Source organism: Trachinotus anak, unplaced genomic scaffold (assembly GCF_046630095.1).
Source record: "Trachinotus anak isolate AG129_WGS33_773 ecotype Australia unplaced genomic scaffold, CSIRO_AGI_Tana_v1 ptg000009l, whole genome shotgun sequence".
In the NCBI taxonomy this organism is placed as follows: Eukaryota; Metazoa; Chordata; class Actinopteri; order Carangiformes; family Carangidae; genus Trachinotus; species Trachinotus anak.
This window is the reverse complement of record NW_027273860.1, coordinates 10155907-10168003: the sequence shown is the minus strand read 5'-3', so window position 1 is coordinate 10168003 and position 12097 is coordinate 10155907. Positions and strand designations below refer to the sequence as shown.

The 12097-nt window shown below is 44.1% G+C and overlaps 1 protein-coding gene across 3 annotated transcripts; it reads left to right on the top strand.

Moving 5' to 3' along the window:
* Positions 1-139: 139 nt before the first annotated feature.
* Positions 140-12086, top strand: lnx2a (ligand of numb-protein X 2a). Of its 3 annotated transcripts, XM_071485208.1 has the most exons (12): positions 140-301; positions 2688-3094; positions 3185-3246; positions 6521-6750; positions 6867-7004; positions 7217-7416; positions 7646-8059; positions 8172-8345; positions 8814-8991; positions 9120-9345; positions 10143-10301; positions 11302-12086. In XM_071485208.1, exons 2-12 carry the CDS (start codon positions 2843-2845, stop codon positions 11435-11437), a joined length of 2169 nt encoding a protein of 722 aa, XP_071341309.1. In that variant the 5' UTR covers positions 140-301; positions 2688-2842; the 3' UTR covers positions 11438-12086. The 3 variants fall into 3 exon arrangements, with proteins under 3 accessions (XP_071341309.1, XP_071341308.1, XP_071341310.1); XM_071485207.1 differs by having other exon boundaries at positions 2688-3246; XM_071485209.1 differs by lacking the exons at positions 140-301; positions 2688-3094; positions 3185-3246 and adding an exon at positions 3664-4047.
* The last annotated feature ends 11 nt before the right edge of the window (positions 12087-12097 follow it).

Sequence of the window (12097 nt, the reverse complement as noted above, 5' to 3'; positions counted from 1 at the left end):
ACTAATAATGAATTATTATTATTATTATTATTATTATTATTATTATTATTATTATTATTATTTTGAGCAGGCCGTATGGCAGCCACTCGTAATTTTGCTCCGGATTGACAGCCACAGGCCCCGCCCCTACTCGTTGACGGACAGCAGTGGGCGGGGCCAGCGCCGCCAAAGGCACGGGGGCGTTTTCGTGCGGGTTTGCGGAACGGTCCGTTGCGGTGAATGCGTGATTGAGGTCCCGCAGCTAATAATCGTCCCCCTTTTTGGGGCCGGAGTGCGCGGCGCGGAGGAGCAGCAAGATTAGGTAATATTACATCTGCATATATTCACTGCCTGTATGAACGGTGTCAGTGTGTGGCTGGCTTTGCATTGATATTGCCATTGTCGCTTCATCTGTCCTGGCTTTTCCGCTTGTGGAGGGGTGGGATGGAGTCAGACAGATGGGAGCAATGATTAAAAAAATGCTCCTGTCTAATCATATGTGTTCAACGCTTACGGGTTTGCTTATAGATCATGACACTGCAGTTGGTGCGTTGCCAAGGTAAATTAGGGCCATGACAACTGAAAAAATGATTACAAATCTCAATTAAATCAGTGTCTGTTTTTGTTGTTATCATTGCATGTCTGTCTGACTGTTGTGAAAAAAGCAGCCTATTGCAACAGACCTTGCAGAACAGCAGCAGGCCTGTTCTTCCAAGTGGCTAACAGCCTTTCTGGATTTTTTTTTAAGATAAGAGACGATGAGGTGGGGTTTTATGAAAATGTAGGCTAAGCCGACAGGACCTGAGATTTTAAATCTGTGGCCTAAAACATCATCCCATCTTATTTGAAAATGTCATTCCTGCATGTGAGGAAGTCCATGGCTTGTCCTGTGTTGTAAGATTAGATTGTCATCTCTGAAAAATGAAAAATGAGCAGACAGGTGCAGGGCCAAGACTGTTATTTATTAATATAGAAAGCAGTGCAATGACAATAACAGCATGGCCTTGGACTCTCACACAGACATGCGCACACACACATATACACACACACACACACACACACACACTGAGATTAAAAGAAAGATATTTCACAAGCATTTGCCAGTCTTCATGTGACTTGTGTAAAGGAATCTGTTGCTACAGAGTCCAGCTATGATTAAAATAGATTTAAGTGCTTTTCATGGACGAGGCTCTAAACTGCTGCCACAGTGAAAACCTGAAGACTTTACTTATTGATAAAGGCTATTTGCAGGATCTGGTACCTCAAAAGCTTTTGTGCATGATGTATATGTGTGTGTTTGGTTTTGCTTGTGTAGACTTATGCTTGCATGTCTACAAGTCTGTGTGTGTGAGTGTGTGTGTGATGTGGTGATGTCACAGCTTTGTTATAGGAACAGAGAAGCCTTGTGTCCTCATGATTAATTCATGTCCAGCTGCGGGATAGAGACAGAAGCAGCCAGTCACACACAGACAGGAGCACGTACTTAAAGGAGGCTGAAATAAGTAACTACCGGTCCGGTAGCCAAGGAGACAGGAGAGACAGGTTGTCACGGAAATGGGTAGACACAGAGACGAGACGAAAAAAGAAGCAAAAAAGGAACCAAGGGGCTCTCGTCATCGTCTGTGCTGTCTGACAGGCGTTCAGGCTGTACCAGGGAGGAGCAGAGCATCCTGCTGAGAGAAGTGCATCTGTTGTGTGGCTCCTCTGCATCCTTCTCCGGCTACACTCTGAATGTCAAGCCCCACTGAACAGAACAGGCTCCAGGTCGTCATGGAGACAGGAGCAGACCCTCGCTGGAACAGAGGCAGGTAGTCACTGTGGCTTGGCTGGCCTGCTGTGAGCTGAGGCACGCCCTCTGCTGTCCGCTGATAGCATCAGGCCCACAGGGGCTTGGCTAATTGAGGAGCTGAAGGTCTGAATGGCTTTGGATGTGAAACACTGTGGAAATGATCAGTGCATACAGAGTGCATTAGCTCTGGGGACTCACTCTGCTCGGTGGAGTGCTATATTTCAAGACTTTGCTTCAGGCATGTTCTCTTTCTGTTGCAGAGGAGACTGAGTGCATCTACTGTGTGTGGCCCGAACCAAAAATATCAAGTTCGCCGAGGGGAATGTTTCAAGAATTCCTACTAGTTTCTTCCTCTTCCTTTTTTTTGTTTTTTCTCTTTCATGGACTTCACTGCTTTGCTGCTCCCTCTCATCGCCTCCTCGTCTTATTTTCTTTTTTTGTTTTATGCCTCTCAGACATTTCACATCCCGTTAATCTCTAACACCTCTCTTCCTGTCTCTTTTTCTTCTTTCTTGCTCTGCCTCTGCTCTTTTCTTCCTCTTTCTGGTACTATTTTCCCTCTCTGTTGCTTTCCCAATCCCACTTTCTCTGATCTGTATCCTCTCTCTGCCTCAATCCCAGATAATTCCCTCTCTGTGGAATTGGAAGATTGCAACAGGCGAGAGCAAAAGAGAGATTATACTGCCAGATTAGTGGACAGGAGCAGCAATACATAATCTCAGCACACTCACTGACACACACATGCATAGACATACACACACACACACACACACAGTGTCACTCTCGATCTCATGCAGACACGTGGGCCCACGTGCACAAAGCATTTGCCACAGGAATAAATGCACGAGCACATAATCAGACACTTGTTGTTTTTCTGAAACAGCTGTTTAACCCTCTTGCTCTGCCCCCTGACCTGCAGGGTGATGTGCCATCAGCCACTGGGGGGCATCTGTCCTCTCTGCAGCCTTTACATCCTCTGAAGCTTATGGGATAGGAGTGTCTGTGCCCCTTCCCAACGCTGCAGCCCCACTGGAGTCATTTGTGCCAAAGCTGAGTTGTGTTGAAGGAGCAGAGATGGGCAGCCCAGGCTGTGAGGTGGGTCTAGCTGGGCCGGTGGAGCCAGCGCTGGAGGCTCTGTGCCCTGAGTGTGGCCAGATCCACCGCAACTGGGAGAACCACCTATACAACTACCGTCTGGAAGTGGACGATGACCTGGTGTGCCACATCTGCCTGCAGCCGCTGGTGCAGCCACTTGACACACCATGTGGACACACCTTCTGCGCCCGCTGCCTGCGTAGCTTCCTCCAGGAGAGGGACTTCTGCCCTCTGGACAGGACGCGGCTACAGCTCCAGGCGTGCCGCAGATCCAGCATACTGGTTCACAAGCTGCTGGACAAGCTGTCCGTGTCCTGCCCTTTGACCCCAGTCTGCTCCCTCAGCATGCCACGATGTGACCTGGAGGCACACCTCAAACACCGGTAACAAAGCTTACACACAGACATAATAGATGGATACTTGCCTAGTGTGATTAAATACTACAAGTGCATGACAGGCAGGTTTTCCTAAGCTTTCTCCAGGTAATACAGCTTTATTGTACTTGTGTTGGAGTCAGTCAGATGACAAGCAAAGATAGGCCATCTGTTTAGTCCCAGTTAAGTATGTTAATTATTTAAGTAATTTTTAAAGCATAAGTGCCATAAATTAGCAGTTTCTAGGTTTGCAGGAGTGAATATTCACTGGTTTGCTTTGTTCTCTATGGTCGTAAATCTAATACTTTTGGGTTTTGAATGGTTGGTTGGACAAAACAAGCAATTTGAAGACATCACTTTAGACTCTCGGAAATTGTAACTGTTTTTTTGCTCAATTTTTTGACAATTTATGGCTAAATAAGTCACCTATTAATATATAAAAGTATGTGACTGATTATAAATAATGCCAACCATCCCTCATGATTGGCTTGTTTCTGCCAGGAACATTTGGAGACATCATTAATCTTCGTCTAGATTAGTTAAACTTTCCCGCCATCCTTAACCTTAAAGGTTTACCCCAGTCCACACACTTTGGCTTTTGGCCCATTTGGACCAGGTGCTGTGAGACCCTGAGGGGATTATTGGGCTGTAGGTCATGTGACGAGGGATTAGTGGTTCCCTATCACAGTCATGGGTTTGCCGACCAGGAGCTCCGAGTTCTCATTCTGCAAACATGTTGAGCAACTTTAACTCCAGAGACCTTTTCAACCATTTCTTCTGTGAGACAGCCAAGGGCAACCCTGGCCTGTGGTGAGTTGAGCACAGTGGGATGTGAGGTCAGCATGACTTAGGATGATAAAATGGCATTTTCCTTTCATATTTTTTCTTTTGTCTGCCTTTTATTTTACTGTCCTCCTTGCTCTCTTCCTTGCCTTCTTTGTTGCCCTGCGCTGTATAGAAATAGAAGATAATGGGTGCGTGTGTGTATTTGTCTATGCATCAGCATTGAAAGGGAAAACCAAAAAAGGATGTTGTTGCCAGTTGTTCAATGACTTGAGGTAATGTAAGGTCATGAGAACATCCAAATAACTATAGCAGTGCTTGGAGAATTTACATAGCGTACAGCATACAGGCTATTTTGCTTTTCTTGGCTGAGATATTTTAGTCAAAACATGTTTTAAATGTGTAAAAAAAAAAAAAAATAGCTAAAGTTGGGGAGGGACAAGATTATAGTCAGTGTTATTGATATAGGAGCAGACATCTATGTGACTGAATTTCTTAAGGTGGCGTCTGTTGCTAAGGAACTATCCACTGGTGATTTGACTTTAACTTATTGACTTGTTATCCAGTGACTGCCCAACACCTCGGTTAAGTCGAGGAGATTTTCCTTAACAAGCTCACACTAACAAGCTATCGCTAACCAGCTGGTGAAAGCTTTTCACAGTCAGCTGTTGTCGGACTGCCAATTTCATGGCGTTAAAGTGAGACCATGTATCTTTTGCTAAATGGCAGACAGTTAAAGGATAATGGCGAGTGGTAAAATGTAGTGTATCAGTATAAGAAGTAGAGACAAGTCAGAGAAATCAGCAAACGGACTTGGTTACACGGCAACATCTTTCTGAAGTTTGCAAACATTAGCTAACATTAGCCACCATATGCTAATGGTCATTCCAGACCAAGTGGCTGTAGCAGCAAGACCTATTTAATTTCTTTTAATGCATACAAATTTAACTCTTCATTAGTGAGAGACACATCTGTTCATCATAGTTGTGCTTTAAGTGCATCCAAGTCAGAAAAATAGCCCAAAAACAAGAAAATACAGAGTCACCGAACTCTTTTGTAGCCTTTCTTTTATCCAAAACTAATGCCCTCAGAACTAAGGTTCAGTATTTCATAGCTGCAGCCCATTTCAACTTTACTGAAAATAGTCTTCTAGTCAATCACATCGGCAGATGGGTGCATCTCACTGAAACTTGCACACATAATGTCGTGTTGGGAAGACAGGTAAAGATGGTTTAAGACAGCTCAAACGAGGTCACTGTGAGGACTAACGTGACATTCTTTTGTAAAGATTAAACCTCAGTCCCACGTGCGTGGGCTTGCCGTTCTCATGCCCTGCAGACTTATGTCTAACATAGTAACAGGAGCCTACAGTCTGCTGTCGCCTTGTGACTGTCAGTCAACATTGTCCATGGTAAAGATTAGGAACGCGACACTGGACATTAGATTAAAAGATGAGCGCGCCGGGCCATGGTGGTCAAGGTGGTCTGGTTGATCTTATTACTGATGATGTGTTTATGTGAAAGCTGAGGTACCTTCACTGTTCCTAAGTACCAAGGTACATGAATTAAATCCTCTATATGAGCTTGAATGTTAATTAAGTTCTTCTTGCTCTTGATGGAAAAGCCTATGGGTCAAAGATCGTTGTTGAGCCTTTTCTGTTTTGACTATTGCAAGAGCAAAGAATCATTAGACAGTAATCTGTTTTCTAGGGGCCTGTTTTTCTTGGGAGGTAGGAACAGAAGAACAGCAGCATTTAAATAATTCAACCAGCTTACTGCTGCCACTTAGAGTAAATACTTCAGAGTCAATTAAGGGTGAGACCACATTGATCCCTTGAGTCTGCCTGTCTGTGTTTATTTTTAATTGTTCTCTAGATAAGACTATCTATTTGTGGTACAGGACAGATCCCCCCGCCTCCATCAGATTCATGTCATTATCTAATACTTTAAGTAATTTATCAAGTAATGCTCAACTTTCCATCTTCTTAAATGTGATTTCTTGTCACCTCTGTCTGTTTTGTATAATGTTTAAATTTAATGTCTTGCAGTTCTGACCTGTTGGTTGGTTAAAACAAGCAAACTCAAGTGCCACTTGACTTTGGGAGGTTTTGATTTCCCAATTTTAGTTTTTTAATGTACTGAGTGGAGAAAAAAACATATTGATGTATTTATTGTTTCAGGGAAAAATTTCTACGGCTAATGCAATACAGATATACACATGGTCGTGCACATAAATGTTCATGTCCCTATATTCCCTCATATACAATCTTTAGTGCCCTAAATCAAACGAAAAACAGGACATGCAGAAATATTCTCTGGTATTTTCTCACTCCCCCCAGATACTCGTGACCAGCAATCTGACCTCCTTTAAGGAGGGGACAAACAAAAAGAGAAATTCCCTAATGGGATCTTTTTCATCACATTAAATTAACTGATGCTGAACCTGATTTTCTTTACACGTCAGATGGACTAACAAACTGACGCCTGTTGCTTGGTGAAAGGTGTCCTGGGACGCGGTGTCAGCAGACCAGCGTGGACGGTCCAAGATGCGAGAGTGGGGATGAGCGAGCGATGGTGACCAGCCCTCCCAGGTCACCCCCACAGACAGACCTGAGGGACCACACGCCCTCTCCACCCGCTGGACCTAATAACGCCAGTGGCAATGGGCCGATGTGGACAGACGATGCTGGCCTCGACAACCCTGCCTTTGAGGAGAGCACAGAGGAAGACAGTGAGCCGATCCACTGCTATATCAAAATATTTAGACTGAAAATGAAGTCAATAAAGTTTAGATGGATAAGACACAACACTAAAGGGAAACATCTCTTAATCTCTCCGTGTCTTTAGGTGTGGTAGGGTTGGAGTGCGTGGTCCCCAGGGTGAAGCGGCCCCTCAGTAATCCCTGCATCCACCTCCTTCGCTCTGTCAGCTCCACCTCCTCTGGTTGGGACTGCCCCGAGTCCCCACCTCTCTCTGCAGAAGAGGGTATGACATCACTTCCTCCATTTTACTGAACAGCTTCTCAAAGGGCTGAATGCTAGAAATCTGACATATAGAATATTGCAGTTTATCTTCCTTGTGAGTGTAAGAGCTGTATCTGAGACGACAGGATAATCACATCCAGGGAAGATTATGATTAAGATGTGGAAATTAAAGTCTGAAATGCAGCAGTGTAATACGATTTATGTGTCCATTAGGCTGTGTGAAGTTGCCCTCCCTTCCTGAAGGAGAGATAACTGCCATAGAGGTCCACCGGGCCAACCCGTATGTCGAGCTGGGCATCAGCATCGTTGGGGGAAACGAGACGCCTCTCATCAACATTGTGATTCAGGAAGTGTACAGAGACGGGGTCATTGCACGAGACGGGAGGCTGCTGGCTGGGGATCAGATACTACAAGTGAGAGACTGTAGAGATTATTTTGTTGTTTTTCAGTCTTCGCTTTAACAATTAGTGATTGTTTTCACTTACGATTCATGTTGTAGTAACTGTTAAGGCAGGCAGAAATATTAGTATGATAGTAGTAGTAAAGTATTATAGTACATAAGGTCAGTGTTGTGTTTATGGCGGCACATTAATTAATCCAGGTTTCATTTCCTTAAATGTCCTTGAATGTCTCTCTCCCAAGGTGAACAATGTGGACATCAGTAACGTGCCCCACAGCTTTGCTCGTTCTACACTGGCACGCCCCTGCACCACCCTGCAGCTGACGGTGCTCAGGGAGCGTCGCTGTGCCTCCCGAGCGCCTCCCTCTTCTTCCTCCTCCACTCCAGCTGTTCCCCACGCACCCTGCTCCACTCCTGAGGGGACCCCGTCCAGCCCCGCCACACTGAGAATCACCCTACACAAACGGGATTCAACAGAGCAGCTTGGCATTAAGCTGGTACGACGAACGGATGAGTCAGGAGTGTTTGTGTTGGACCTGTTGGAGGGAGGCCTGGCAGCAAAAGATGGCAGACTGCGGAGTAATGACCGTGTTTTGGCAGTTAATGACCAGGACCTACGCCACGGTACCCCGGAACAGGCTGCGCAGATTATACAGGTTCATTTATCCTAGATTTCTTTTGAAAATATTGATTTTTGGGTGAGGAAGCAAAAGAAATTACTTGAAATTTGATTTTAAAGCACTGACTCTGATGACTCTGACTCTTTAGGCCAGTGGAGAGCGAGTTCACCTGCTCATTGGCCGACCCAGCAAACCAACTCCACCCCCACCGCCAAAATCAAACTCCACCAGAGACCTCTACTGCCTTGATCACTTCCTGCCTAACCACAGCTCTACCCCGAGTCCTGTGCCCATACACCTGTCCCGCACCAGCACCCACAGAGTGAGGAGAGGACTTATATATGCGTGTGTGTGTGTGTGTGTTAGTGTGTTGTCGAGATGGGTTGGACTGTGATTGCAAGTGCATTTTCACATTTCCTGTATTTGTTTACATCTTCAAGCAAGCACTTGTAACTTAAGATTCACATCTGCATTGCAAGAATCAAGTTAATGATCATGATCGATCATCATCCTTGGTTTTTGTTAAAAAATAATTTTGATTAATAGGTAAAGATTAAATACAAATCAGTAACATATATTTGTATTGTTTGGTGTTATTTTGATATTTTCCCCTTATTTACTATTAGTGGAGGCATATTCTGAGCTTTTAACAGCAGGAAAAGTTAGTGTCATGCACAGAGAGTAAGGAGAGTGAAGGGAATTTACCTGCAAATGGACACAGTTTCTGTTGCAATAAGCCCGGCTTACGTTCATGTGTGTGTGTGTCACCTCTGTGTGATGATATTCACAGGACCTTTCCCAGTGTGTGAGCTGTAAGGAGAAACACATCACTGTGAAGAAGGAACCCCATGAGTCTCTGGGCATGACTGTTGCAGGAGGGAGGGGCAGTAAGAGCGGGGAGCTGCCAATCTTTGTGACCAGCGTCCAACCACATGGCTGCTTGTCGAGAGATGGACGAATCAAACGAGGTGGGCTTCTCAGCTCGGTTAAATATGCATTACATACGAGTCAAAAACAGTTTGCATGTTGCTTAAGCGAAGCCACATTACGTTATATACAGTTCATCAATAGCAGGAGTGTCTTCTTGCTCCTTCAGGTGATGTTCTGCTGAGTATCAATGGGCAGGACTTAACTTACCTGAGCCACAGTGAGGCCGTGGGCACCTTGAAGGCCAGTGCTGCCTCGCCCTCAGTCCAGCTGCGAGTTCTGGAGGTCAGCATGGTGGAAGAGCACGACCATGACGAGCTGCTGCCTCACACTCATGACAGTGACTTTGATGCCAACTGGTCCCCCTCGTGGGTCATGTGGCTGGGCCTGCCCAGGTAACATACAGAGGACAGGAGATCACATAGGCATAATGCCGTAATTCTGGATATACATGTACTGTAATGATGATGTACTGCTTAGATGCAGAGCTGTGACCACATGTCTAAATACTTCAGCAGACCTTACTGAATGAATGTGTTAGTATGCAAGGTCGCTGCCTTATTCTTCTTTGGACTGGACAATATGAATTAAAATTTATATCATGATAACTGGTCATATTGTTTCATTGTATTATTTCCGATTTGTTTGACATAATTAATTATAGGTCAACATAATGGGCTTTTGGACAGGATGTTGAGCTAATTGGTTGGTTGAACATCTGGTTAAATGTCATTGGTTGTTGCAGCTATTCTCAGTTCATTTGTATGGGATTGTGACCACTAATTGAAAATTGCAATATTAGTAAATTGAGGTCAGCTGGAGGTTTGTAATGACAGTAATTCACATTGCCCGGCCCTAATTTCTCCTCCTTCATTTCCTCTTCACTTGCCTTTCCTGTACTTCTCTTGCCCCTGTGTGTTCCTCAAATGATCCCAGAGAAGTAGAGAAATAATGCACAGATTGTAAATTTAACTGCAATTATTCACAGATTGCAAGATGTGAATGCATTTAAAGAAATAAACTTTTTTTTGATTCCACTGGATATTTTCCACCATATTTTGTACATTTTAAGATTCACAATAGAATAGAATTTTCTCTTAACTTTCCTCAGTGGAGGATAAAGCCATTCCTTGTATTTATCTATCTGTCCAGTCCTCCCTCCCTCACTCTCATCTCTTGTCTTTTCTTGCAGTTACCTGCACAGTAGTCATGAGATCGTGCTGCGGAGGAGCCATCCTGGCAGTTGGGGCTTCAGTATTGTTGGGGGATATGAGGAGAGCCACGGCAACCAGGCGTTTTTTATCAAGACCATAGTCCTTGGCACGCCTGCGTACTACGACGGCCGCCTCAAGTGAGTGATCAGTTGTTCTTCACATGACTTCATGTGACCGGCTTATGCCAGCAGTGATATAGTGGTGAATTACCAGGTTGTGATCAACATTACCAAACTGTGATCTCCAGTTGGCAGTTGATAAGAGTGGCGTGATGATATGCCACTCCTACAGAGTCGAGTACAAGTAGAAAAAAAGAAACATTTCCACTTACAATTCTTTTTTTTCTGTGTTAACTATTTATTTTAAAAAGATAAGATTTTATATAGTGAATTTTCCATAGACCTTTGAGAAGAAACAGCTGCATGATGAGTATAACAATTCAAGATAGAGGACCCATTGGCTTGAGCATTTTAAAACCACAAAAAAAATGAATGTAAGGTTTTGCAATTGTGTAGCAGTCATGTAAGTCAGTGGGAAAATATGTGTGCAATATTTCTATACATGTCGTAGACATGGTCTTTTTACTGTGTCATCAGCTTCTTATCTATCGTCATAATGCAGCCAACTACCAATAAACCAAAATCCATTCTGTTTGACCCCATCTCTATAAACATATGATATGAATATAAGTCAGAAAAATAGACATCTGTTGTAGATTAAAAAAAGATAAGCTAACCCTACTGTGTAGCTCAAAAGTAGAGGTGGGACATTTGTTAATGTCAACGAAACCCATAAAAAACAAAACAAACAATCGGGTAATCCTAACAATTGTGTGTGTGTGGCCTGATATAGCTTATTCCTCTAGAATAAATAGAATAGAATATATTCTATAAATATAAAATAAATAAATGGAATAGAGCTCCATTTTGTCCTAATACAGTACTATTAAAGACAAATCTGTTGACATTTGACACTGACTATTTCCTGGTCAAGTTTCATAATATTCCAGTCATCCCACATGAGCTGTATTCATATGATGCTCCATAATGTAGAGCTGTTGTGCTGTAATGGCACATAACTCCAGCTTGCAGATCCTATTTATATTCCATACCAACTTGTCTCTTGGTGTCATCCTAGGTGTGGTGATATGATCGTGGCAGTCAACGGCCTGTCGACAGCAGGGATGAGCCACTCTGCTCTGGTGCCCATGCTGAAGGAGCAGCGCAGCCGGGTGGCGCTTACTGTGGTCTCCTGGCCTGGCAGCCTGGTATAGCTAGGCCAGATCATGCTGAGTCCACCCAGAATGTTCTATATTGAGAACGACCTTGGCCAAAGTGAACTGGTACATGCTACTGTACATCGCTCCATACCGGGCTTAATCCAGGACCAAAAGCATTCAGAACTGTAGTAGACCCAGCAGGACTACGCTTGTCCTGACCAGGTGGGAAATGATCCAGATCGTGCCACGTCCCTCGACAGACTGCACTCACAAACACACTGCTGTGTTCATATGGTCATGTTGTCTTCACTCCCGCGGGGAGAATGGTACTGCAACTGTTAACAGGCGATCTGTGCTGTATTCATCTCACTAGGCAGTTGTAGAATCCAGGGCTGTATTCAGGTGGATGCATCGTTGTGGGTAGAGATAGAATATTTAAAAAAAAAAAAAAAAAAAGTAGCCTGTGATCCTCTGTCATCTAGGATAATGACCTATAATCACTTTAATCAAGATGTTCTGCAACACCAGCGCTGTATCCAGCTGAATAAGCCTCAGGCCTTATTAGAAAACCTGCCGCACCCTGGGGGGGCTCAACTACCCTTAGGCCTCATCACCATGACAACCAGCTGTCCCGTCAGCTGGAGTTTTATACATGTGTGTGAATGTGTGTTCTGTTTGTTTAATAAACATTTCCTTCAAAGGATTCATTGCTCC